Source organism: Pleuronectes platessa, chromosome 7 (genome assembly GCF_947347685.1).
Source record: "Pleuronectes platessa chromosome 7, fPlePla1.1, whole genome shotgun sequence".
Lineage (NCBI taxonomy): Eukaryota > Metazoa > Chordata > Actinopteri > Pleuronectiformes > Pleuronectidae > Pleuronectes > Pleuronectes platessa.
Window position 1 is genome coordinate 20,579,530 of NC_070632.1, and position 26,931 is coordinate 20,606,460.

The 26,931-nt window shown below is 40.5% G+C and overlaps 4 protein-coding genes across 9 annotated transcripts; 2 read left to right on the forward strand and 2 right to left on the reverse strand.

Annotated features, from left to right (window-relative positions):
* Positions 1-55: 55 nt before the first annotated feature.
* znf143b (zinc finger protein 143b) lies at positions 56-14,054 on the reverse strand. Of its 6 annotated transcripts, none has more exons than XM_053427270.1 (15): positions 13,589-14,054; positions 11,399-11,511; positions 10,424-10,612; positions 10,136-10,216; positions 8,998-9,194; positions 7,078-7,146; positions 6,872-6,988; positions 6,132-6,207; positions 5,392-5,517; positions 4,378-4,557; positions 3,922-4,149; positions 2,831-2,979; positions 1,749-1,901; positions 1,297-1,425; positions 56-400 (listed from the first exon to the last, which is right to left on the reverse strand). In XM_053427270.1, exons 2-15 carry the CDS (start codon positions 11,502-11,504, stop codon positions 317-319), a joined length of 1,884 nt encoding a protein of 627 aa, XP_053283245.1. In that variant the 5' UTR covers positions 11,505-11,511; positions 13,589-14,054; the 3' UTR covers positions 56-316. The 6 variants fall into 6 exon arrangements, with proteins under 6 accessions (XP_053283245.1, XP_053283244.1, XP_053283248.1 ...); XM_053427269.1 differs by having other exon boundaries at positions 11,399-11,514; positions 13,589-14,053; XM_053427273.1 differs by lacking the exon at positions 13,589-14,054 and adding an exon at positions 13,264-13,568.
* Positions 14,055-16,823: 2,769 nt separating this feature from the next.
* Positions 16,824-18,696, forward strand: LOC128444691 (uncharacterized). The gene is made up of 2 exons (XM_053427299.1): positions 16,824-17,261; positions 18,105-18,696. Exons 1-2 carry the CDS (start codon positions 16,884-16,886, stop codon positions 18,552-18,554), a joined length of 828 nt encoding a protein of 275 aa, XP_053283274.1. The 5' UTR covers positions 16,824-16,883; the 3' UTR covers positions 18,555-18,696.
* LOC128444682 (uncharacterized) lies at positions 18,337-21,562 on the reverse strand. Its single transcript, XM_053427284.1, has 2 exons — positions 20,740-21,562; positions 18,337-19,564 (listed from the first exon to the last, which is right to left on the reverse strand). The coding sequence occupies exons 1-2, from the start codon at positions 21,548-21,550 to the stop codon at positions 19,143-19,145; spliced, it is 1,233 nt and encodes a 410-aa protein (XP_053283259.1). The 5' UTR covers positions 21,551-21,562; the 3' UTR covers positions 18,337-19,142.
* Positions 21,563-22,162: 600 nt separating this feature from the next.
* LOC128444692 (nuclear receptor-interacting protein 3) lies at positions 22,163-25,052 on the forward strand. The gene is made up of 7 exons (XM_053427300.1): positions 22,163-22,358; positions 23,136-23,309; positions 23,452-23,534; positions 23,632-23,771; positions 23,872-23,924; positions 24,034-24,122; positions 24,652-25,052. Exons 1-7 carry the CDS (start codon positions 22,206-22,208, stop codon positions 24,683-24,685), a joined length of 726 nt encoding a protein of 241 aa, XP_053283275.1. The 5' UTR covers positions 22,163-22,205; the 3' UTR covers positions 24,686-25,052.
* The last annotated feature ends 1,879 nt before the right edge of the window (positions 25,053-26,931 follow it).

A 26,931-nucleotide genomic window follows, 5' to 3' on the forward strand; every position in this document is an offset into this window, starting at 1 on the left:
AAATTTACTTTACATCTGAGCAAATGTTAAGGTGGTCAAAATCAAGTACAGTCCATTAATCACACTTTTTTTTATTAGAAATAGCATTCGCTGTACACTGCACTTTACACTGTGCACCATAAACATTAGAAAGCATTTTTCTGCTCTCCCATTTCTTTTGGCTGAGGAACAAAATAGCATAGCTGAACTCCAGTTATCAAAATACTATGTACACATAAAAGCTAAGTTCTTTTGTGGAACAAAAAAACATGGAGGAAGACAGGATTTCTCATGATGAGATGGTTTTGATCCTAAATCATAGTCCATAATGAGTCCATCAATCATCCAGGCCTGGTGACTCTCCCTGTTGTATCCTTGATGCTATTCTGATGGCTTCCTCCAGCGAAGGCTGATCACTGAGCTACAGAGGAAAAGAAAACAATGTGCATCATACAAACACTGATTGACATACTGATAATCAATGTGAGTTGATCAGCACTACTGATTTAATTTATTTACTCTGGCACCCCTTTAAAGAAATTACCAGCTCCGACAGTGAGTGAGCTGATTTACCTTGATGACAGTCACATGGTGGAATGCTTCTATTGCTTTAGTAATTAACATGGTCTAAGATGTTTTACATGATAAAGGTTAGTCACCAGACCTGCAACCTTTGCTGCAAATGAGGCTCCCCAGAGTTTAAGGACCTGAGTAGTGGACATTTACATAACATGTATTTAAAGAAAATTTGCTTTTTCATGTAGTGAATCTGTCTGATGTAGATACAACCAGTTTTTAATTACGTATTGACTTGAGGTAAATTCGTAAATTCGCTTTTGCTATAAACGTCTTTATTGGTGTGAATGCAAAATGAAATAAAACCACAGCTGATAATGATTTATACATTTTCCTTTTTTCAAGAACAGTAAATTACAAATAAAACCCCACATCCCTCGGTTGTAAGGTTCTGTTTGGTCTGAATGCACCAGCAGGAGGGATGACACGTCTCCACCCCCTGAGCTAACCTACCAAGGATTTATGGTCAAGCCTTTAAGCAAATGGATGTGAAGAGGCTGGGATCTGGGGTGTGTTTATGTGGGGGGGGGGGGGGGGGGGGGGGTTAACTTAACCATTGAGTTCTGATTGAAACTCCTGTTAGGGTCACATAAAACTCCTAACAGTCTCATATTAACAAGAACATTTCAATTTTCAGCAAAAACAAAAGACTAATGTACCTTGTGTCCTCTTCATCATATCTTGAACTAAATGGAAACCACCCCACCATTCTAATCACTCCTATGAGGTCGCTCTACTAACCTGCACTGCAATGTGAGTGCCGTTGGAGGTGGCTAGTAACGTGACAGGATGTATTCCATCGTGTTCTTGGCTGTAGCCGGCCTCCTCCACCGTTTGATACGAGGCCATGTCGGGTGTCATGATGGTCACCTGAAGAAGACAGACATTGTACTCAGATCTATTTACTGTGATGTGGCGTCACTGGCGTGACAAATCAATTAGTGACCTTTTGTGACACATTTGAGGCCAGGTCCAACAGAGAATTGGTTAAGCACCATAAAGAGTTAATTTGGTAATTTGCCTTGACATGACACAAGCACTTAAGCCTGTGATGTGGGGGTTCAGGCACTATTGACCGGTCCAAGGAAGCACATTGGTTTCTAAACATAAGTAACTGGGACACACTAAACTCTTATCACATGACGTGTTAATGCATAACTTTAGTGTTACCAATGAACTCTGACAGTTTTTACCTGTTCATCGGAGCCGTCTGTTGTTACCATGGTAACCGAGTGAGAACCTTGTGTTGCAAGTTCGTGGGCTGGGATGGTTATGGTTGTGCCTTCCTGGGTTACCATGGTTATTGTGCCACCCATAGCTTGTAAGTCCGCTTCGGAGATACTGACCTGATGTGAGACACAATACAGATTTAAGATTTAGTTTCATGGTAAATCACTCAGGGTCTTTGTTGAAAAAAAAACAAACATTGTCCACAAATGATGTTGCTGTATTAACATTTTGGTTTAACATCAAAATACACAATATCAATCTATATTTGTAGAGGACTTTTCAGCAGTATTTTACCAGACAACAAAATAAAAGGTATTAAAGCTTTAGGCTTAAAGGAAAAAGATTATTAAAAAAAAATTAAAAAAACTATTTGATGTCTACAAAACATTTAAGTTAAAACATATTAAAAAGGAAGTTCAGTCTGGTAAAAAACTATAGTTTAAACAGTTAAAAAATGTATAACATACAAAAAACAAGTAAAATCAGGCCAATCTCTTCAACAAAGGATGTAAGAATTTAAGAAAGGACATTACAAGTCAGCTGACCTCATCTCCTCGGGCAGATCTCCCTGGGCTTCTGGGCTTGCACAACAAATGCTCTGTCTCTTGCTTTTCAGCCTGAAGCCTAGTACAGATAAATATCTCAGTCTGAGGAACTAAAGCTAGCTACCAGCACCTCAGGTACTTAAAGGTCATGGGGAGAGGCCATGAAGAACATTAGCAGTAATCAGAAATACCTCTGTTACGCAAAAATGTGCAGGTATACCAGTAGTTTTTTTTTAATTCCTTTCTGTTCATCTAGGTGTCAGGTTTCTATCACTACTGATCAGAGCCGATCAGAACCCATGGTTCGTTGCTCAGTATATGCTGCCTCAATGAACAGAGTTATTGCAATCTATAATTATTTCCTTTTTTGATATTTTACAGGTTGGATCTTCTGACTGCAATATTTCTTCCGTTCCTAATGCTAATAATCCGTGGTAGTAAAGACTGTTGAGTTGAAGCTACAAATTTGTTTAACTATATGGAAAGAATTTACTGCTCACCTGTTGTTGTGTCCCATCCTCCTGCGTTACCAAGGCAATGTGCTGCTGACCAACCATATCGGAGTTCTCCACTGTAAGCTGCTCTGAGCCAGAGTCATCTGCCTCAACCACTGTAGCTGAGTAACTCACGTTAGGGTCATCAATAGCATCTGAATTAAGATACAAAGCATTTGTTAATATTTGAAATTGTTATTATTCTTTTTTTTAATCAACGTACATTTCCTGTACACTTTCACAGCGTGTACATGAACTATCCTACCTTCCGGCTGTACCTTAGTTTTTCTTTCATATACATATATTTTTGCTGAATACATTCTAATGTAAGAAATGTTGATGGCAAATATTAGACCTTCTCCTCTTCACTATACATCTTTGAAGGAATATGCTAGTGTTTATATGTGGTATCCAGCTGTGGGGGCTGTCACACATATCCCAAAGTGTTTTATTACAGTAATGGACTGTAACAAATTGTTATTTTTATTCTTCATAAAAACATTAAATATTGAAGTGAATCATATAGGTTATAAGGCCAAACTGACATTTTCCAATTCCTTTGTGTTCATTTCTTGTCCGACAGCTCAAAATTGGAAGATATTCAGTTTATTGTCAGGACAAAATTCATCACAATTTAGAAAGTTATTAATTGGTTGCAGATTTGTCTTCTCTTAGTTACAACACTATTAATACTTATGTTCATTCTGCCAAGAAGGTAATTTGTCAGCAATATTACGCAAAACTACTGAGCCGATTAGCATCTTGGATCTGATTGTTATCAACAAAATGCAATCATGATTTTGATTAATCATTTGTCCCATAAAATGTCAGAAAATGGTTAATCAAAATCATTTTCTACAGCCCAACATCATGTATTCAAAATGATAGGTTTAATTCCAACAGAAGGCTGAGCCTTTATGTAAATATATACATGTATGAGAAAGAAAAACATCAAAATATCTAACTGAAGACGGTAAAGCCATGAAGTCAATCAGCTTATCAGCATGAGTAATTGTTGCAGTTCTACATTCAATTCAATCTAATCTGATACATTTGACAGATTTTCTTAACATATTTATCAAGATCTTTATACTGACCTGTTGGTGGTTCAAAGTATGTCTCCTGTTCCTCCTCGATGGGCTCAGTGTCATTGTGGGCTGTACGTTTGTGCATGGCGAGTGTGGAGATCTGTTTGTAGGTTTTCCCACAGTGGTTGCAGTTGTAAGGTTTGCAGGGCGTATGAACAACATGATGTTTGTAAAGGCTGGAGTATTCTGTGAAGCGCTTTTCACACCCAGGCACTGTGCACACATATGGTTTCTCCCCTGGAGAAGCAGGACAGAAATGACAGTCAGTTTTTATTTTATTATAATTACTGTGACAAGTTGTGACCTTACAATATTGAAGTGCCTTGAAACAATGTGGGTTGTGATTCGACAGTATCCAAATGATAATGAAATTAATTGAAATTAATTGAAATTAATTCACTGCTTGGTGACTAATGAATTACATGGAACAGACAAAAGATCAGACTGAGGCATAGAAGATCTCACCGGTGTGAATCCTCATGTGGTTCTTGTAGTTGGTCGCACTAGCAAAGGACCGTCCACAAGTTGGCTCCGAGCAGTAGTATGGCCGCTCACCGGTATGTGTTCGGATGTGAACTTTACGGATGTTGGAGGTGGTAAACGATCTGCCACAGCCATCGACTGGGCATTTAAAAGGCTTCTCTCCTGCCAGACAAGAAATGGGAAGCAAGGGTTAAAAGCTAGGGTTTGCAATCCTGGAAAAGCTAGCAAGAGCAGGCTACACTTAGAAAACATGCAACCAATACATCTCACCCTCTCTAATCTGCATTTTTGTAAAAAGTTACGCCCCAAAAACACATGAACGTGCACTGACTGACAACTTCTAGAAGCCGACTCTTCCATGACTCACTTGCCAACTTCTGGCTTTCACCTCTGCTTCAACGATGTAAGTCTCTCTGGCTCCCTGACAGTGACATGGATTTTTGAAGGTTTAAAAGGGAAAGTGGAGTCTAAATCAATTTTCAGTTCAGTAATGTGACCAGCTTTATGTGTATAAAATGAAAATAAATCAATTTGGAGAAATAATGTAAAGCCTTAGACATGTTGATATATTCGGAGAAACATTGATTGTCTCTCTATGAGGTAAAAAAACTACAACTGCAAAAATCATCCATTTCAAAAATAAACTGCAACATCTTTGTGTGGAGCTTCTCATGATGACCATGTGCCTGAAAACTCCTCCAGCACTTTGCTAGCTCTCAGCAAGAATTGAGCTTTGAATGTCTATTCAACAGTTCCTTGCACTTCGTTCAGCCAATCCTGGCACTTGACTATTATCTGTTTTGTTCCAAAAATAAGGTGGTCTATATCTCTGGCCTTTTTGTTTAGACCAAAATAACAGAATATCAGCTTTTCAGCTCCCACCAGAAGCACAATTGCAGTTTAACCCTGTGTCTCAACCATGACATATAAACAAGATATCTATACAGATTCAGGCTGAATGTATACTGCAGGGACCTTATGACTGTTGCCGAGTACCTGTATGAGTCCGTGTATGCTTCTGAAGGTCACCGGAGGTTTTGAAGGACTTGCAGCAGTTCATCTCCTGACATCTATATGGCTTCTCCCCTGTGTGTGTGCGTGAGTGACTCTTCAGTCCATACCCTAAAATGACCAGGACACAGAAAAGGAGTCGTAGACATTCACTGCAGGCCTTATTCCTGGTTAACACATTGAATAACAGCACCCCAGCACACAGTATTTAATCTGATTTAAAAGTGTTAATTATTGGTGCCTATCAATATACGATTTCCAAAGTAATTTGCCCAAAATTTTCGGATGTCCTATCTCTTTCTTCTCTGAAATATGCAAACTCAAGAGAAACAACACAAGTATAAGATGTTCCAATGTGTAAAGCCATTTTACACGTTAAGGCTTTTGGATTTTAACAGTCAAAGTGAGTTCCTGAGTTATAATAGCCAGAAAGGTTATTTTTTTTATTTTAAGAATACTATGATGTCACAGTAAGGTCGACTTTCGGGATATAAATCGAATGTAATGTAAATGTAATGAAATTCCCTTCAGGTGTTCCAGAGATACGTTCAAAAGAACCTCTGACAACTAATTTATAAATCAGTTGTTTGTCATAATGTTTGTGAAAAATTAAGAGATAATTTAGCTTGAAAACATAAGGCCTCTGGCCATTACCGTCATAAAACAAGGCATAAAACTATATGAACTTGTTTAAAAGTGACAAAAGCAATGTTCACCACTGATACCTGTAGCAAACTTTTTCCCACAGCCCGGATAGTCGCAGACATATGGTTTGTCTCCGGTGTGGGAGCGTTCGTGTACCTGTGAGAAGCACAAAAACAACTGTTCAGCAGTGAGGCATTTTTTTTTTTACATGTAGCTAACAAATAGGGCTGCCCGATATTAGGAAAACAGATGCTATATGCAAAAATAATTTTGAATATTGCAAGGATGATATGACTTGCAATAAATAAACAAATACGAAGTCTGAGGCAGACACCCAGGGAGCCACTAATTCCACTTACAGTGTTAATGTTTGGAACCTGAAAAGTAAGCTATGCAAGTCATTTATATAATCAACCATTCATAGCAACAAATTTGACCCAGGACAAAACAACGTGATGACTAGAAGTTTCCACAGTAGAATTTGGTGTGGAGGAGGGAGAGGCGTCACAATTCTCTGTTCTCTCGCTGTTCTCTTCTTCCGACAATGATTCATTGACGCAAAATAAGAGCAATCTATCTGATTGGCCAAATATATTGACATGCAGAGCATGATTTCATGGCACAAGGAACACCATTTATCGCAGTTCAAGCTGTCTTTGCGATACCTATATATGTTGATATCACGCTGACAATACATTTTAGATACATTGTGCAGCACTCATAACAACATCATGGGAATATGCTTCTAATATCTGCTAATACTATTTTTAAACAATCATATACTTGAGTAGAGACAAGCAAACAAAACAGCCACACTGACCTTGAGATGATGGGCAGTGGTGTAGAGTTTACCACACCCCTCATATTCACAGCGGAAAGATTTTTCTCCTACATTTGTGACCCTTGCTTGCCTGTTGTCTTGACCCTGTAACACAATCTGAAACAAGAATGGGTTAGACGTCATTGTTCAACCTCAATAAAATGATAAGAAGTCATGAAAAAAAGACTGAAGAAAAGATTCTGTACCCGCATGTGAACACCATTGTCTCCTTCCACTCTGCTGAAGGGGCCTAAGGGGTTTTCTATATTCTCCACCTTAGGAAAAATGTACAGTACACACCGTCAGAATTATTCTGAACATTCACAGTCAAGGGAAATATATGGATCAAGACACAGGTATGTTATCTAGATCTCTAAAAGGTCTAGAGAACAACAAGGTCTGTATTTCAAAATCTAACCAGGTTAATATCAATATACGGTACATTAACAAAGGCTTCACATTGTTTTATCTATACAGATTGCATACATTTCAGCCTTCACAAAAAAAAAATATATATATATACAAATAATCACACATCGGGATCCAAAGGCTGGTAAAGAAGCACCATGACACAATTTAAAAAAAACATTGTATACAATAGAAAAGGGTTTACATTAGGGATGCACCGATGTGGAAATTCTTGGCCGATGCCGATACCGATATTTAAAATAACAATCTGGCCGATAGCCGATACCGATACCGATATTTGTTTATTTTCTGTTTGTTGTTATTCATTCACCCTTTTGTGCCAGAAAAATAATTAAATCATTATTTAAAAAGCACTATTCATCACTCTTATCTTTTAATGAGCACAAATTGAATCAGATTTATGAAACAATCTTTGATTTAACTAAACTTTATTTAACAGAGACATATTAGGCCCATTTTACCGCAAGTTGAAATGGTTCCTTGGGATCTTAATGAAATGTCTGTAACATATTTTCGTCAAAATACCACAAGGATTATTTAAAACAGCACCTTTTACCCTGTCTAAAACAGCCCTGTTAAAGTATCATGCTCTTCTCATTGATTTACGGTAGCAGTATTGCCCGTTTATTAGATGTGTTACGGCTTCTGTGTGTATAACGTATGTTGTCAATTCCCTTGTTACCTGTGTATGAGACGGATGAATAGAGCCGGTGCACATGAGAATAAAGTACTTAAACAGACGCTACGCTCATACTTTTTACACCAAGTTACACTGCGTGAGTCAAGATAACTTAACAAGCCCTCCTCAGTTTTACCTGTTTTTAGTGTCGGGCAGAAATCACATCGCGTCAACACCCACCGTGGCCCTTCGCGATGCTTGTTTTAATTAAACAGTCGGATTCCCCATGTCCGCACCAGTTCTCAGTCAGCTGCTAGGCGCCAGCCGGAGGGTTCCCCCAGCGGTCGCCGTAGCTGAGGTGATCCGCGAGAAGGGCCCGAAACGCGTCCAGAGTGGCCGCCGCTGACCGCGTACCCATTCCCCTCCAACGGCCCGCCTTCCGCGCCGGCGCTGTGAGGTGCCACCGGATGAGGACCTCCCGGTGCCGCACACTGAGCCTCCGGCGGCGCGGAGAGGAGGGCGACGGAGCGACTGCTCCCCCAGCCACGGCACGTGCCCAGCGGTTTTACCACAAATATGAACATCGGCCAATGATATCGGTGAAAGTCAAGATTATTACCGATAAGCCGATATCAGTAAAGGAGGCGAATATCGGCCGCTACCGATGTTCGGCCGATATATCGGTGCATCCCTAGTTTACATACAACATATAGAAATTTATAGATTATTCCAAAGAATTCTAACTTCCAGGCTGTTGTTGTTCCCCCCACAAATTAACCAAACTGGTGCCACACAAGCACCGTTGGAGGCATAATATGTTTATGAGGTCTCATGGGGGTTCCTTAGTTTATAAATAGAAATCAACCTTTGACTGTTTAGGTCTTCCACCTAGAAGGTTATACCGTTTTTTTTTTTACTACTGCTGCAGTATTCTTGTGATTGATTTTTTTATTACTGGAAAGAATTTCAGGTTTATTGACACTAAGCATGTAAGGGTTTTTTTCAACCGTGTTGCTGACCCTCAGTGACCTAAAGCACTGCCTTAGCCTCTATTAGTAGACTGATGTGGAATGTCTACCTTGGTGGTGTACTGTTCCAGCACGCTGATGGTCTCAGGGTCGATGGCAGTGCCTTCAGTCTGCAGGTCTGCGATGGTACCGTCAGCCTGGATGGCCAGGATGGTGTTGGACTGGGGCATGTGCACTGTGTGCTGGATGTAGGCCGTGCTGCCGTCCTCCAGTTGCACCTCCTGCAGGCCCGTCTGGTCATATGTATCTTCACAGAAACAAGGAGAAGGATTTAGAGACAGAAATAAGATAAAGGATCTGGCCTTGAGGTAGTTGTTTATACAGAAAGAATGGAAGCTTTCATACTGTACACATCTGCAGACAAAGCAGGAGCTACTATGAACAAAACCCTTATCTGTACGACAGGTCAAATGAAAAACTCCATGTTTTTTTTTCTAAATCCTCTCTTTAAATTTGTATGAACAGTTTTAAAATTATCAGGAATATAAAATATAACAAAGAATAAAAAGCCAGTTCCTAATAATATCTCAAGATGTTTCACTGATGGAAAATGCAGTGTGTTTGTAAACACACTAAGCTTTCTACTTGCACACAACCTTTCTAGAGGATGTTTAGAGGTGTTATGAACAAGATATAGCAGAGGAAATTAGGTGTGCCAGACCAATACATTCATTTATTACTTAATTTGTCTTATTTGCTCTTGTCTCTTCATTCTGAGTTAATTGGTAAGGTGCTTTTCTAGTCTTGCCATTCACCCACATAATCATACAGTGCTTCTATGGGCAGCGCGCTTTCTATAAGAACGGAGGCATGGACGTGAGGGGAGTTTCAGAGTTCAGTTTCTTGCCCAAGGACACTTCGTCATCAGATGGGGAAGACTGGGATTGACCCACCTTCTGGTTAGAGGACAACCGCTCTACCCTTTCAGCCACAGCCGTGACTTCTGTTTTAAGTCTATAATGTTTGTCTTAAACTCAGAAGTATAAAAATAAAACTCATTGTTCAATAAGGACTTGCAGAATTACCTGAATATAAGGACCTCATGAAACATGTCAAAGATCATTCATAACTGAACGACTTTAATTCTTCAATTTCAATTTGATTTCCAACTAAAACAAAAGGTTTATTACAGTAATGAAGGAACTAAAAATTATCTAAAAAAGATTTTAGGTGATAAATGTCTTTTACCTTTGGGTGTGTGAATATAGGCTGTTGTTCCATCTTCAAGCTGAACTGCTTGTCCATCTTCAAGCTGTAAACTGTCCCCTCCTACAACAGAAAAAAAACATATACAATAATATAATAATTAAATTAAAAACACAGTGATTTGAATGCATTGGGTAACCCAGATTAAATACAAATACATCTGTTTCCTATCGAGTTGCAACACCTTGCAAAACTGGTGGGTGGTTTGCCAGCTCACAACAGAGTAACAACGAGAGCACTATTCTGTGTGGAGATCCAGCAGGGTTTTACCTGATTTAGACATCGACACATGCTGAACGTAGGCAGCAGATCCGTCCTCCAGCTGGATCACCTGGCCGTCCATGATCTGTCCGTCTGAAAAGGAACCTTTGGAGTCATGCTGGATGTATGCAGTGGATCCATCTGCTAGAGTGACAGCCTGCAGGCTAACCGTGTCCATGCCCTCCATCTGATCTCCATCTGGGGAATTATTTGACAATAAATATATGTTAATTGTCAACTTAAGAAGTAAGAACACTGCGTTGTGGCAGATGTAAAATCAATGTGTTACGGCTTGTTTTCTAAAAGGATAGAATACTGATACTGGTACCATCTCCGTATAGAGAGTTCACTTTTAAAGTCAATATTAAAGTTCCTTAGTTAGATGATTTTTCTATTTCATCCCAATTTTGATTAAAGTTTAAATCAAACATGGTAATTCAACATGACAACTCCTTTCCTATCAATTCTCAGGTATCTCTTTTGAGAAAATCAGCCTTCCCAACTGTCTGTATTACTTTGTGCAGAAAAAGCAAACGTCATCTTTTATTACGATCTATTGAAAGATCTACATTGCCTCTCTATAAGTAGTCATCTGGAAATCAACGCTCTTTAATGTGTTTAAATAATAAGATATTACAATGTACTTTACAAAAGACTAGCAAAGAAGAAAATGACAATTTAAATGAAATTATTTTGCATAGTCTGGATTGTTTATAGTAGAAGTTAATAACATAAACAGTGTAAACTTAATTAACCTTTGAGCTGTATTTCTTGTATGAAAGTTGCAATACAAATAAAGTACATTGTTATAATTATGAGCTTAATGAAGATGTCTTATTTCTTCAAAATTGGCACATCAACAAAATACACTGCACACGATACAGAAATGAAGATTAAAAAAAGAGGAACATTTGAACAATATTCCAAAGTTGTAGGGTAATATTGACAATAAGTGGTATCAGAGGGTCAAGTGCGGACGCTCACCTCCCACTGTCACAGCCTCCGTCAGACAGAGAGTGACCGGCTGCCCGTCTGCATCGTGAAACTCTGCCATTCCCTGTGAGTCCCGATTTATCTGGGCCAAGAGCATGCTTCAGCTGCTGGAGTGACACATGCAGGAGACACATTTGAAACAGTCATGTCAGAGACACACATTGGCATGAAGCACTGTGCAATAGGATAGAGCTAGTGTTCCGTTGATGGTAGTGAGACACTTGTTAATAGATGGTACAAATAATTTGTAAATCAAACATACAAAAGTCATCCCAATAAACTGATGGGTCCCTATTAACCCTGTTTTCCATGCTGAAAGACTGAAAATGTGGCTTGAAAACACATTAAGGAATGTGCAATATATATGTACAAAAATAAATAATAAAAGGTCTTATAACAATTCAAAACAGTTATCATGTTCAAATAGGGGCATTAAGGGCAGGACAATGTTTTTTTCTTACTATATACTTTACTCCAGATCTTCTTAAGGATGAATAATTTTCATGCCATCTTTAAATTTAAAAAGTACAACGTGACCTGAACTTAGCATAGACAGCTACATGTGAAAGCTGAACATGGTTAACAAGGAGCAGCTATTTAAGACACAGCTCCACAGGATTAACAGGGAGAGTAAAGTTCAAAACGCAGTGTAAGATTTGTGTACCCCTAATTCTATTTATGAAAATACAAAAAAAAAAAGCATTTTGTGGGTTATGTCTTATCATCTAAACATTGTACCATGTCCAACACTGAACCTGGACTTATCTAATCTGGACCACAAACTAAGCAGGAGCTCATAACACAGTTTGAAATAAGGTTAAGGGGATTCCACAACCGTATTAGTGCCAATGAAAGCTGCAATTAAGAGTCAATTAATCTATCAATTTAAAATTAACAATTCATGATCATTTTGTGGGATGTAGTTAATTATCAGGGGCTGTTCCAATGCATGTTGTTGACAGGTGTTCCTATTACTTTGACCAACACATTATAACCAACGAGTGTAAGCTAGACAACAGACCAACAACAGTTCAACAGTATCCTCGTTACCTCTGATTAAAGCAGGTTAATTGATGATCTGTTGTGTGAGACTGCATCAGTTTGACATGCATGTTCGAGACAAACAAGTGAGTAAATAAACACAGAAATGAAATAAACTATATCTCAAAACTGGATTCTGACAAGAGGTACACACTTCAAGTCCAAGCCTCAAGTTCAAGCAACAACACATAACTATCTTTAAAGACCTTTGTCCTGTCAGTGACTGCTTTCATGGAGCACAACCCCAGACATATTTCTATATAATGACAAACTAAATTGTAAGTGATCACTAAGCATGGTGGTGTGCAGCATTAGGGAAGTTGCGAACAAGCTTTGTTTACACCTTCATTGAACAACTAGATTTAGCTTCTTTTGTAACGGGTATCAAAGAGCAGCATTTGCGGGACTTTCCCGTCACTATATTTGACTTGTTTTCACCTGGCTCTTCCCTGATGTCAGTGTCTGCTGTCGCCGGTGCTGTTTTTGGCGCTTGTTGATTTGAATAGTAGTATCTGAGGCTAGCTAGTTAGCAAGCTATGCTATGCTATGCTATGATGTACACATGTACGAGTGGGCACTCAGGTCGCTATGAACATAAACACAATGTGACAAGTCCGTTAAGCCAGCGGAGTTGTCCGGCTGACGGTGGTTCGTTAGAGCCCTGACGGCATGTGTGTACGGTCACATACGGTTATAACGCCCTGTCATAACGGGGCTAGCGTGCTAGCCACCATGCTAACTCCGGTGGTTACAGCGCAAAAACCCGCTGTCACGACTTTAATTCCACGGCTGTCATGACACTGTTTCTCAAATACCGTCAGGTTAGAAGCAAACACTTGGTAGTAGTTAGTATCGGGAGTCCCTGCTGACTGTGTGTGGAAGCTGGAGGGGAAGCTAGCTGCCTCCGTGTAGCTTCAAGCAGTGGAATTAGCAACGCAGTTCGGAAACAAGACCGGGGAACCGCTGCGCTAAGAAACGATAACATAAGCATTTTGACCCGCTGGGTGTCACTTTATTTCAGCTAAAACTGTCCTTTCTACGCGTGGTCAGAGTCCCAGCCGCAGCCTGTCGCGCACCCCTCCTAGTAGAGATGGCTGTAGGAATAATGCACACTGGGTAAAAACCAATTTATAAACTAACCTCCGAAAAATTTCCAACAATTCCTCCTGTTCGACCACCATGCACCAGTGCAGGAAACGCTCCTTGGTGCCCGCACGCCGGGAACATGTACACCAGCACTGCCGTCCGGCCCGCCTCCCCACACACCAGGCCGCGTGGTTGGCTAGAGACTCACAATTCCCGCTGCTATTTGTCAATCAACATGTCCATCATGGACGATTCGCGGTTGGTATTGCAGGTATTCATCTTCCCGGGCCCCTGCAAGACGCCATTCCGCGTCGGTTTTCGTATTGTCTGAGGGTTTGGACTGAAAAAGCGAAGCGTCCTCGTAGGAAATTAACATTCAAACTTCAACGCAGGACGATTTCTGACGGAGGCTGGTGTGGTCCGAGTCGTACTGAGCCGTGCTGAGCCCGAGGATGTGGTTGAGTTGGGTTTTTCTGCGACGTAAACAGCGACGTGTGGGGAGGTTTTTCTGCCTCCATGTTGAAAACAAGGCGATGTGGGAAAAACAAGAGGGAATGTGGGCAATGGAGTGAAGAGCTATGCCCGGCCGACATATGTCAGACTGTGAGGCTAACACCACATCTGGAATATACAGGCGTCTGAAAAATCAATACATGAATAATTGAAAAACACAACAAATTCACATGTGTCCACATATGTTCACTGCATGGTGTAATTTGTCTATCATGCCATGATTCATCATCATTAATCAGAAAGTTAATTTGAGTGATCAGAGGGATAAAGAAAGTTGTCCTTCTTAGATGGGAGTGGTCCTGATGACTTTTTAACCCACAGGGTAACTGGGTAAATTATGAAAATTTTGTGATTCATATTCTTATATAGTTCAGCACCAATGGGATATGGTCCATGTTCGACAGTGCTCCACGTCACCATCATCAAAAGACCAAACTGAGGAGTTTTTTTGAAAGAAATGTTATGCCCTTAATAGATTCATAAAATCTCTTTAAAGGTTCAGTGTGTCGAATTTAGTGACATCTTGTGGTGTAGTTTTGTTGCCACTGAATATTCCTCCCCTCACTCTCCGCTTCCAAACATGAAAGATAACCTATGTGGAATCCTTCAGTTGTCTTAAAATAAAAAAAGGTGTTAAGTTTGTCCAGTTTGTACCACCGTAAACAAACACTGGCTGCCTCCGTAGAGAACACCCGCCCCAGATGTAAATATAAAGGGCCCATTCTAGGGTAAAGAAAGCAACCATTCATACCACTTAGATGAAACACACTAGTGAAAACATCACAAGGATCATTTTAAATTCAATTTCTGCCACTAGATCCCTTTCACCTAAATCTTACAAACTTAACCTTTATGGTCACATTGAAGCTGAGCTGTTGGCTCATGGTGGCCCAACATTGTTAATACTGGTTTCTCTTTAAGTTTGTAACCTGTCAGTGCAAATTTACATAATGTCTGCATTGTTAAAATGCATAATGTCTCAATATAAAGTGAGCTCAATAAAGACAATACAGTTAACTTGCACTATTTGGGAAAAATGTCATTCTCCACAGTATTTTTTATTATGTTCATATTATCTCCATCTTTAAGTGAATTTCCCAGGCTGGGATAATTAAATCTGATCTGATTGTAAAATTATCTAAAGTATAGTATAGTATTTCAATGTTTGTGCTGTTTGATCAAATGCCCAGGCACATGTTCCCTCTAAGCACAGGTTACTGCAAGGTGTACTTAATAACCTGTTCACCTCTAAAATGATCATACAGTTGAATCATTTCAGATGAAATGGTTTGTGATGCTGTTTAATTGTATTGGATTATGCAGCCTCCAGTAAATTGAAGCAGCATGTACAATGTCCCTGCTGTATTCACATTCAGAGGCAAAGAATTTCACAGTGGCTCTAGACCTGAAGAGCAGTTTACTGAAAGTCTTTAGTTATTGGTTTAGTGAGCAACAGAGTCTCAACCAGGATATACACCCAGCGGCAATGTTGTAAGGTACACAATTACATTACATTACATTACATTACATTACATTACATAACATAATCTACAACCCAACTGCCATGGAGTCGTTTTTTATGATGCAAATAATAATAATAATTAATTTCAATATTCAAAAGATGGTAATTCAGTGATATTTTAGCACTGAGGTGATGCAGAGGGGTTGGAAACATGGATTTGGTACCGTCCCCCCAAAAAGTCATGATTATTTTGTCATGTGTTCAGGGTGAATGTTCATACGTATGATGTTAATCTGCATCTTGCTGTCCAGTTACAAAGCAATGTTATATTAGACAGTACAATCTAGCTGTACAGTTTTTAGATAAATAGATAAATCACTGACAAAAAAACAATAAGTGCAATATAAAGGAAAATATTTATCATGAAAATAAAAATAGGAAATAAAATGAAAAAGACAAATGTGCAAGAGTATAGTAATAAAGAAAATTCAGCTAAAAACACAAATGATGATTTGTTTTTGACATGCATTTCCTTGATGAACACAAAAACGTGGGGTTATTTGTTTGTGCATTAACATTTAGGTATATGGAATTTGGCGAGAAGCAAATAATGAGGGGGAAAACATCATCGTCACTTTAATCAAGACAACCAAGTATAATATTTTTACAGTCAAAGTTAAAGTCAGAGACAATATTGTCATCAGTAACAGAGTTAAAGTGTTTCTACCGCGCGCCATGAACTATGAGATGCACGATCCAACGCCAGGTTAACACCGGACGCGGAAGCGACGCCAAAGCGCTGCGCATTACTAATAATATTACATACTTTCTGCTGTTATCAGCCTACAGTAAAAACGGCATTTAATCATTTTTTTCAAGCATATACTTACTTGTTTCTCCAACATTAACTGCAACAGCGTCTCAACATGTATCTTTTTGTGGTGTTGACTTTATACAACATGTGCTGAGGATCATACAACTCACTGTACTCATGGACAACAGAAGGGGAATACAAACTAGTGGATGCATATTTGATCATTTATATCATATAAAATATGTCATCAATATCGTTGAAAATCATTTTTTAGTGTGTTTCCTGGAAAATAGAAAATAGACTCGACGCCGAAACGATCGCTGCACGGCGCTAGGCACCCTTTGCGCGGCGCGGCGCTTCAGCGTCCGGTGTGAACAGCACAAAGGTTTAACAGGGGGATGGATGGGAGCCAGCTGGCCTCGGTGCTGCGCTTCTGCGTAGTTCCGCGTCGCTTCCGCGTCCGGTGTGAATCCGGCGGCGATGCTGCGCGTCAGCGGAAACAACGTCATTTGTGGCGCGTCGCCGGACGCGAGTGCAGGAGCGAGCATAAACCTGCTATTATGGAAGAGCTAGGAACAAAACCACCCGCCACGAAGCGGAAAAAAGAGGTAGAAGAGGACGGAGGACTCGGAGGGATAGAACTGGAGACCAGGCTGAGCGAGCAGGTCCGCCTGTACAGACACCTGTACGATTACTCCATGAGGGAGCACAGAGACCACTACATGGCTCAGAAGTCCTGGAGGAAGATCGCGCAGACTCTCGGGAAAGACGAAGTTTTCTGCAGGAAATTGTGGAAGAACCTCCGCGACCGCTACGTGCGGGCGAAGAAACGCGTCCACGCTCAAAGCGAGGAGGGCGAAGCAGAGAAGCCGTCACCGATTGTCTTGGACATGGACTGGCTGTGCAACTTCGTCAAACACCGAGAGAAAGACACGGAGGTAGAAGATAAATCAGATTTCAATTTGTTATCGGTTCAATATGAGTTTTTTTGGTAATTTTTTTTTATAAAGTCATTAAAGGTCATGTGGAGGATATTGTGTTTAAGATAAAACATAAACATACTACGAGAGGCTACCGTGTCCTTACCATAAAGAAATTCAAGTTCAAGTGAATGTCTGTGCCAAATGTGAAAGAATTCCTCCCTGTCCCAAAAATATCACATTCACTAGGCAATAATCATGCTTTGTGAGGTCACAGTAACCTTGATCACCAGATTCTATTGAGGTCATCTTTGAGTCCAAGTTCATGTCAAAATAGACATGTGACATTGACTTTTGACCTTTGACCTTTAGCTACCAAAATCAATTGAGTTAATTCTTCTGTCCAAGTGAATGTTTGTACTGAATGTGAAAGTATTCCTTGTTGGAAAGAGATTTCACCTTCGCATGGCAAAAAATGTGCGATGACCTTGAACTTTGTCCGCCAAATTGTAATTATTTCATCCTTCATTCAAAGTGAATATTTATACCAAATTGGAAGAAATTCCCTCATGGCATTCTCGAGATATCGCATTCGGACGGACAGCCCCAAAAAAAACGCTGGAATAATGACAAGAAGTAAACGTACACAACATTTTTAGTGATTCATGGATCTTGATTACTAGTCAAAATTACTGATATCTGTTAGTGTCACATCTGGTGCAGCTTGACTGAATTTAAGGGGACTGTAGGGCCTTTGCTGAGGCCTGAGCTCTACTAGTCAAGTTTCACAATTCTTTCACATTTTTCTAACGTCCCTGGAACTGAACAAAATGTTAACCTCTCTTGTTTTGTTTACATCAGGACACTACAACAAAACCATGCAGCCCTGCAGGGGAGTCACCAAACATCTGCTCAACGGCGGAAGACTTCTCATTACCAATTACCATCTTGGCCTCTTCCACCGCATCGGGCCTTCCAGCGTCTCCCTCACCTGCAGAGTCCCCATCGCCATTCCTCTGTGCGCCCTCGCCTTCGCCGACTGCATCCGGACGAAAAAGGACGCACACCGACGAGTCCTTATCTTTGAGGCTGGAGCAGCTGCAGGTGGAGAGGGTGAAGTTCATGAAACAGTACAGAGAGAACCAGAATAAGCAGGAGCCGCAGCAACAAGACACACCACACACACGGTTTGCCAGGGTTTTAGTAGACATGTTGGGTTCAGTTGACGAGGCCTACCAGCAAGAGGCCATGCACAAACTGTACCAAGTCATGTACGAGTACACCACAAAACACCCACGGCTGCCATCATGACATTGTGTTTGGTGGTGTCTCCATTTACCGTGGCTTTCTCTTGTCATTGTTGCATTGCTATTAATTATATTATTGTTTGACTTGGGGTTGCATTGCTTTTCACATTGCATTGTGTAATAAAACAGTGTTTTTCTTAACCATGTATGCATGCTTTTGATTGCTTTAACCCAGCACAAGAAGGTAAATTGTAGCTGCTCAAAGATTGATCTGTGATAACTCAGGAGACGAGTAGGAGTAGCACCCATTCTCCAGAACATTCAAACCCTGTTACTACCTGTTATGCTCTCTACTTAGCATATTACATGTAATAAATCTTTCCAGAGTAGTTATATCCACACATCCAAGAACATTCTCACCAGTCACCGATCAACCATCCTAGCCAGGCACCAGCTATTTACTCCTCAATATCTTTTAGATTAAACTGACTGTCAGTTTGGTCTCTGTAACAGAAATATCATCTCGAAACTGAGGATATACCAGAGTATAAGTTGATGCTTTTCTTATGTGAAAAAAATTTGTGCCACATTTAGCAAAATGTTTTATTGCACGATCAATAAGGCCACATCAGTTCAGGGAACGTCTCTTAAATTACATGGGTAAGAGTCCTTGCGGTGTTAGGAAAAATGACTTCAGGTTATTCCTCGCCGCAATTGCAGTGTTGGATGCTCGGGTGCGGGACACTCTCCCGGGGTGTCTCAGGTTGGTGTGTCTTGTCACAGGGCTCCTCCAATCACCAGGTATGAGTACACCCGATGCCTCTGTGTTGTCCGTTAAGTTGGGTGGGATGTAGCGGCGGCCAGTCGGAGACTCTGCAGCATCATTGTGGGCAAGCATGTTGTGGAGGGCAATACAAGCTTTCACGACGTCCACAGCCTTTTCTGGGTAATATTCAATGGGCCTACCGAGAATTTTCCAGCGTGCGACCAAGATATCGAAAGTGTTTTCAATGACCTTCAGGGCCCGTGAGTGGCGGTAGTTGTAGGTCTTCTGAGCATCATCCAGATTGACACCTGCAAACATTTACAAAAGATATTGTAATGAGATTAGACAGAAGTACAAATGTCGGAGCCACTCTTCATCAGATAAGATAAGCTATATCGATCCCATCAAGAGGAAGACTAGAGAACACAAGAGTATATAATAGAATAAGATAGGCACAAACATTTTATAAAAATACAGGCAATACGTACATTATATGGTATAAACCTTTACCTACAGGTAGAAATATTTGTGGAGGAAAACTTTACTTTTGCATTATGTATGAGATCTTGAAATAGATTAAATGTTTGTGTTCATATCATATTGTTTAATATTTTGAATTTATACCTATTCATATAACTTTACAATGATGTATATAAATAGGTATAAATTCAAAATATTAAACAATATATGAATATAAACATTTTATGTAACTGAATTTCACAACAAGAGGCAAACATGTGGAATAAATAATAAGTACTGTATATATAATACAGATAGAAATTCAAAGACATGTGAAAGAGGTCACTAATGTGCAAAAGAACCTTTTTATGAAAATGCAATTAATGGTGAATGGTTATGATATGAAACACAGAGCAATGCTTATTTTACATAAGAAGTCTGACAGCAGTATGAGCCGCTCCTTCTTACACTGTGGTCTCAGCAGGCGGATGCGAGCTGCTTCGGGCCCCCACACTATCATGTAGGTCAGGGGCGCTGGGAGAAAGTCTATATATATTTACATTATATTAAAAGGCAGTGCAGCAGCTTTGTGAGTTGTGTATGGATCTGAGTAACCAACAACATTTTATGCCAGTTTCTTCTTGGAACTTGGACTTGAAACTTGGTCTTTAAAACAAATTTGTTTTAAAGACCAATCTAATCCAATATTACCACCACTGAAATCATTTAAGTTCACGTTATCCATGTTACATTTGTGCATCAGATAGGCAACACAAAAACTAGACTCAGTATGCCTGCTGCTATATTACTCTCAAAGCTCTATAGAAAATGAAATAAAGGTTGTTGTATTATTATTTATAGTCAACTTTTTTAGCCTTGTAGTAACAGTCCCTGGCCAGTGGGGGGGTACTCCTGCAGGCCCCTCAGCATCCCTACTTCCAGCGTCCTTGATGCAATCATGGGGTGAGAGGTGTTGTTCGTAATGGATTTCCCCGACAAAAAGTGTGGAGCTTATAAGCATTACCTGAATAAGGCCGCATTAAGTTCTCGTGCAGAGGGAAGGCAGCATCTCCCAGGAAGACGTGGGGCAGCTTGGCGCTGGAGCCGGGCAGGGCCACCGGCTCCGGGAGCTCCAGGGTTTTGTTCAGCAGCCTCGACCCAAAGTGACTGATGCGGAAAATCCTCTTCTCGTTCTCACAGTCATACGAGGAAATGTCCACCATCGTGAAGCGGTGGTGTGCGTCACAGGTGGCAAACAGCTCGATGGACTGTGCGTCGTTGTGGTAGACGGAGTCACTGCTCTTCCTGACGCTGACGCGTCTGTCATCGATGCAACCAACACAGTTCGGGAAGTTCCACAGTCTCCAGAAGTCCTGTGCGATGTCCGTCCATTCGGTCCCTTTGGGCAGGGACACATAGTCCTCCTCCAGCGCCTGCCAGATGGCCGAGCACATCTCGGACACGATGCGGGACACGGTGGACACCCCCAGCTTGTAGCTTTCGGCCACAGACCTCTGGCTGTTTCCAGACGCCAGCAGCCGCAGTGTGACCGCCAGCCTCTCCTGCAGACCCACCGGGCGGCTGTGGGTCCTTTCGTGGCGGACGAGGGGCTCGACCCGACGGAGCAGCTCGTCGAACCGGTGAGCTGACATCCCGAAATAGCCGAAGTGCATCCCCTCGTCCAGCGTCCTCATGGGTTTCACCAGGACGCTGAACTCTCCCATGACACTTCGGTCCGCGTTGGGAGGACGAACCGTCCACCGTCTCTTCCGTCGCCTTTTAGACAGCAAGCTGAGAATTAAGAGTTCCTCCTCCTCGAACATCTGCAGGATCATCTCAGCCGCCGCCATTCCGTTTGTTTTATTCTTCTTCTATGGATGAGGATGTTCCATTATCTTTAGCATTACCGCCACCAGCTGGTAGGGAGTGTGGATCAGGAAGTCTTATATATTATGTTTTCAAGGAGCATTAGGTCCACCACCGTTTGTTATTAAAGCTTCTATAAACGTTCATTCATGTTTTTTTTTACATAGGCAAGTTTATTTATAAAGCATGTGTCATGCAGGGAGGTCGATTCAAGATGCTGCAGGAGCATTAAAAACAACACAATTATCAGAAAAAAATGTAAATCTTTAAGCCGAGTAAGAAATTTAATTTTCAAGCAAAATAAAAAACTCAGAAGGGAACAATCAAAGTGACAAAAATAGGTCAAAGAAACACGAAATGATAAATCTGTATCTTCATTTAAAAATAAGTTGAAAGGGAAAAATAATATAGAACGTAATATATTTTAATATGAAACTTGACAGGTGTGGGGGGAATATAGGGTACATACGTATATATTTATTATAATGAGGAACCACATGACCGCGGTTTCTCAGCGGCGACACCTATCGTCCAGGAGAAGACTGCAGTGAGTCACCATATGTCAACAGTGTGGGGGACAGGATAGACTCTCGCCGCCTCGGTCGGAATCATATACCCGCCGTCATGTTCACAGGGATGCGGGAGCAGGAGCAGGAGGACGCTGCGGCTCTGAGGCAGCAGAGGAGACTGAAACAGGCGATCAGGTTCCTGCACAAAGACTCTGCTGATCTGCTGCCTCTCGATGGACTCAAGATGCTGGGCACCTCTAAACAAGGGGTGAGCCACACTGACAGGCCTAATAACACTATTATCACATTGATCCTATGTGGACTTATTCACTCTAACAACCGTATAAACTGGCGGAGGCACTGCATGCGTCTGTTATGTGATATATTTTACATAGTATAGTCCAGCCTCTGTAATATAATATATAAAGATAATATTTTTTAATTATGACATCGATGTCTTTTTTGTTGAGGGCGGCAGTGACACACAACATGTAAATGTTATAAGTTGTTACACCTGGCTGGTATATTGGAAACGGATGATGAGTATACTGTTGCTTTCACACCAGTGAACTAGTCTGGGGTTCCTTTGAAACATTATTAGTAGGGTGCGTGCGTAAAAATAGAATTCCCATATTGCATGAATTAAGACTCAAACATAACCATACTAAAATGATTTGGTGGGTTCTGTCACAGGGTTAGCTCGTGCAGAACATGTTATGCTTGAAGAACATGGGACACTGTATATATCAACAGGCAAACAAACCTTAACGACTGTGATAATGTGATATTGCATCTGTGTCCATGTCTCTTACTCTGACATTTACATTATACTGACATTCTCACCCTTGAACTCAAACCTATAAGTAACTTGGTAAAACTTCTTGTGAAGTATGTCATTTTAGTTGATCTGCATGGTCTCTGAAGCTTTCTGAAGTTCATCGGACAGTGTCCTTATAGAGGCTTAACTGCAGCTCCACAGGACTGAAATGAGAACTTGGCCCATTTTCTAACCATGCTTGTACTGTTTTTTTAATTTTGACTGCAGCAGCCGCACCATATCCTGCAGAAGCGCCTGCTGGAGACCAAGCTTTCCCGGGACAGGATAAACATGTGCGGAGTGACAGTGAACAACGGAGGGGTCCTCCTGAACTGCAGTCCTTTAAATCCACGCGAAGACGAGGAAGAAGAGAGGGACGATTTGATTTATGTGCAATGTAATGTGAGTGGAAGAAGGAAAGTTGGTAGCGGTGCATACAATATGTTGATAAAAAATAAATAAATACTGTATTACAGTTGCTTCATCAAATTGTTGCATCCTTCATACAGCCATTTCCACCTTGACCTCCTTTGTGTGTCTGCAGTGTGTAGGACAGGAGGTGAATGTGCTGATTGACACAGGCTGCAGACTGAACCTGATGTCCTCGCTGACTGTGGAGAGATTAGGGTGAGAGGATTCACAGCACACTCTCAGCATCTGTCTATTTGACTGACATTAGTTCATTTTCAATGTCCAGAGGGTAATGCTGTTGTTTCTCTCAAAGTTTGAAAGAGCTAGTGGAGGAGAACAAAGAGGAGATGGAGGGGTTTCCATTTCAGAGCAAACTCTACATCGACGGCCACATCAAGGGACTCAGTCTGACCATCGGACAACTCAGGATAATGTGCTCATTTGCCATACTTGGTAAGGAAGAGAAATAAGACTCATTCCAGAGTAGTATGAGTTCTTTAGCCACGATGACATTATTGTCCACCATTTATTTATATGTATTTTGTATTTGCAGAAAGTGACAGGCCACTGATGTCGCTGGGAAACAAGACACTTAAGTCACTAAAGGTAAATCATTTCATTCACGTTGACTCAAACTCAGGATCAGTTAAATATCTTCATAAACCTAAAGACACTGCAGATAAGATAATAATTGAATGATTTTGCTTTTTTATAGTGTGTAATTGACACTGAAAAGCAGATGTTGGTGTTTGGGACAGCTGTGAGGGAGCAAGTTCCATTTGTTAAAAGGCCATTCAGAGGAAGGTAACATGGACATTTTATTACCTTTAATTAATTGTCACTGTCTGAGGACATGTCCTCTTTTACAAACACATTTCATTCAGACAAACTGCATATTGTTGCAAAAAGCACATCTCTTTTATGGTATATGATGGTATTCTACATTGTACAGCCACAAAAGACATAAAAAAATAAGCATAATAACAATAATACAAATATATCATTAATTATTATTTATAATACTGTCTTAAAGACATAGCACATTTTTGTTGCATGGTGAGTAATTATACTTTTATTAATTTTCCTGATAATCATTTTACTTGATAACTTAAACGTGTGATGTTAATTTTATTTAAATTACAGATATCTATTCCTGCACTGCTTAAAACTAAATGTATTGTTGGCAATATAAGTCTTTTTTACAAGAAAACTGTGGTCTAATCAGCATGTGTAACATATATAGACACTAAACTCTGTAATTTGCCAGATGCTTTGCTCCAAATCTTAATTTAAACAAGTAATTTATGCTTCTTTTTCTCTTTTATTTGTGCAGCAGCTCCTCTGACTTCAGAGACGTGGGATACTGATCTTCTCACCACCAACACACAAAGTCACCAAAAGCAATATAAATACTCTACTCTTATAACTAGACCATTAGGTTATTAGGGGAAATTCAGATTTCCCACCTTTTACATTCTCACTTTCTCTCTGACCATTTCCTCAATGCATTCATGGGTCATATGTCCCAATACCATAGAGGCAGCGGTTAACAAAGCAAATTCCTCATGTAGCACCGACAATATATTGCGTACTTGTAGCATATTATATTATTTACTATTGTCACTACAGTTGAAGTTGTAGGGCTGTAAACATTATAGTTATAGGTTGTGATAGAACTGTGATCTAAAACTCTTAATAATAATGATAATAATAATAATCCCAATACATTTTATTTCATGGCATCTTTCTAACCCCCCTTGAAATCTGACAATACGTCATACATCTTGTGTTCTATATTATATTTATATCTGAAATAATGCTCTGAGAAAAAGCTTTGCACAATGTACTGCACACAGACCAACTGTTTATCTACTGTATTTTATAATGTTGTTAATGTGTTTTCTAGTCTGAGAAATGTATTTGCATCGAGGTCACTGCCTGACAGTGACTCTTGTGACTTGTTTTATCATGTGACTGTAGTAAAGTATATCAAATTAAATCCCAAATCATGTATTTTCATATGTGCTCTTGCATACTTTGCTACGAAGAAGATTCCGCACCTAACACTACATAACACACAATTCAATACATATCTCTTTAATCATCTGTCCCTGTGCTACTTTATCTGAGGACCACTTATAAAACTGGGCCAGCTAAAAGTAGCTTGACATAATTAGATCTGTTAATAAGAGCTATTGCTGAAGAAGGTGACTGTTACCCAGCAACTGTATCGTGACTGTAGTATTTGGTAACGCACCTTGGTTGGCTGGTTGGCAGGTGAACAGCCCCCCCAGTGGCCATGAAGCTTAACACTTCTCCATAGAAACTGACATCAACAGGGAGGCCAAGTTGACGCCTGCGGCTGACTGTGCACACCACATAAAAGTGTAAGTAAAGTCCTGAGTCTTTACTTAACTTTAGATCAAATAACAAGGAAAGAGTTGTTTATTTAGCTGCTTCCTTTACTGTGTGTGGTGTTTGTGGTGACAGAACATTAACAGAATAACTATGTTATATTTGTTTCAGGGATGGGTTGAAACTGAAAGAATTTATTAATTACTATACTAAAGTACAGTTTTGAGCTAGGTGTACTTCACTTGAGTATTTCATATTTCCATTAATTTATATTATTCCACTTTATTTCAGAGGTAAAAGTAATTTTTTAATTTCACCATGATTTTTTGTAATAATTTCATGAACACATAAATAGGATGTATTATTATGCACACAGATGTGTCACCGATAATCCAATGATTGCTCACATGATATATCATCCATTGTATTTGTAGCATTACAATGTTAAATTTAGCAAAGGTCTAAATAAGGTCTGGAAAATTGTATGACTCCTTCACGTTTTTCAGTGTTGGAATGACATCCAGGCAGATGGGGGCGTCTGAGGATGCATTGATCCCACTGTTTGTGGGAAAAAAAGGCTGCAACATCACTTTTGTCCTGGAGAGCTCAGAGAGCATGAGAGCTGTTCTGGGGTCAGTGAAACGACTGCTGATCCAGACCCTGCTGACTAAAGCTTCACTCAGAGACTCTCTCTTCAACATCGTAGCGTTCTCAGACAAGGTGAGGCCAAAAACCATTATCCTCTGGAAACCATGAATATCTATACCTGAGCTCAGAGGTTGTAATATTATGGACTGACTGAAGAATTTATCAGTTGGTATATAAATGTTAACTTAATCAGAGAGCCCCTTTGCCTCAGGATTCTTTTTTTGTTATCCACTTTGCAGGTGAACTGCTGGTCCCACCACATGCTTCCCTGTGCTCCTGACACAGTCTACACCGCTCTGTCCTGGATTCACTCCATCAGGTGCGGCCCCGGCAGAGGTCTCCTAGCCGCCCTGAGTTTGGCCCTCTCTGACCCGACCTGTCACGCCATCCACCTGCTCGCCACGGACCTCCCTGACCAGCCGGAGGCCGTGCTGAGAGCTCTGCCCGCCCTGGCAGCCGAGAGGCCTGTGAACACTTTCTATCTGCAGGAGTCATACGCTCAGCTGGACGGTAACACAAGAGATTACCTGCAGTGTCTGACTCAGGCCACAGGAGGAAGCTGTTATGTGATTATAGACGGTTCCGATGGGAAACTGGGGAAGGTATGACA

Coding starts and splice junctions, on each gene's coding strand:
- LOC128444692 (XM_053427300.1), top strand. CDS start 22,206: ATGTTCACAGGGATGCGGGAGCAGGAGCAGGAGGACGCTGCGGCTCTG. Junction 23,310..23,451: donor TGATTTATGTGCAATGTAAT/GTGAGTGGAAGA, acceptor GTGTGTCTGCAG/TGTGTAGGACAGGAGGTGAA. Junction 24,123..24,651: donor AAAAGGCCATTCAGAGGAAG/GTAACATGGACA, acceptor TTATTTGTGCAG/CAGCTCCTCTGACTTCAGAG.
- LOC128444691 (XM_053427299.1), top strand. CDS start 16,884: ATGGAAGAGCTAGGAACAAAACCACCCGCCACGAAGCGGAAAAAAGAG. Junction 17,262..18,104: donor ACCGAGAGAAAGACACGGAG/GTAGAAGATAAA, acceptor TGTTTACATCAG/GACACTACAACAAAACCATG.
- znf143b (XM_053427270.1), bottom strand. CDS start 11,504: ATGCTCTTGGCCCAGATAAATCGGGACTCACAGGGAATGGCAGAGTTT. Junction 9,195..10,135: donor CTATATTCACACACCCAAAG/GTAAAAGACATT, acceptor GTTTCTGTGAAG/ATACATATGACCAGACGGGC. Junction 1,902..2,830: donor AGGATGGGACACAACAACAG/GTGAGCAGTAAA, acceptor GTCTCACATCAG/GTCAGTATCTCCGAAGCGGA.
- LOC128444682 (XM_053427284.1), bottom strand. CDS start 21,550: ATGATCCTGCAGATGTTCGAGGAGGAGGAACTCTTAATTCTCAGCTTG. Junction 19,565..20,739: donor CTTAATGCGGCCTTATTCAG/GTAATGCTTATA, acceptor AAATGTTTGCAG/GTGTCAATCTGGATGATGCT.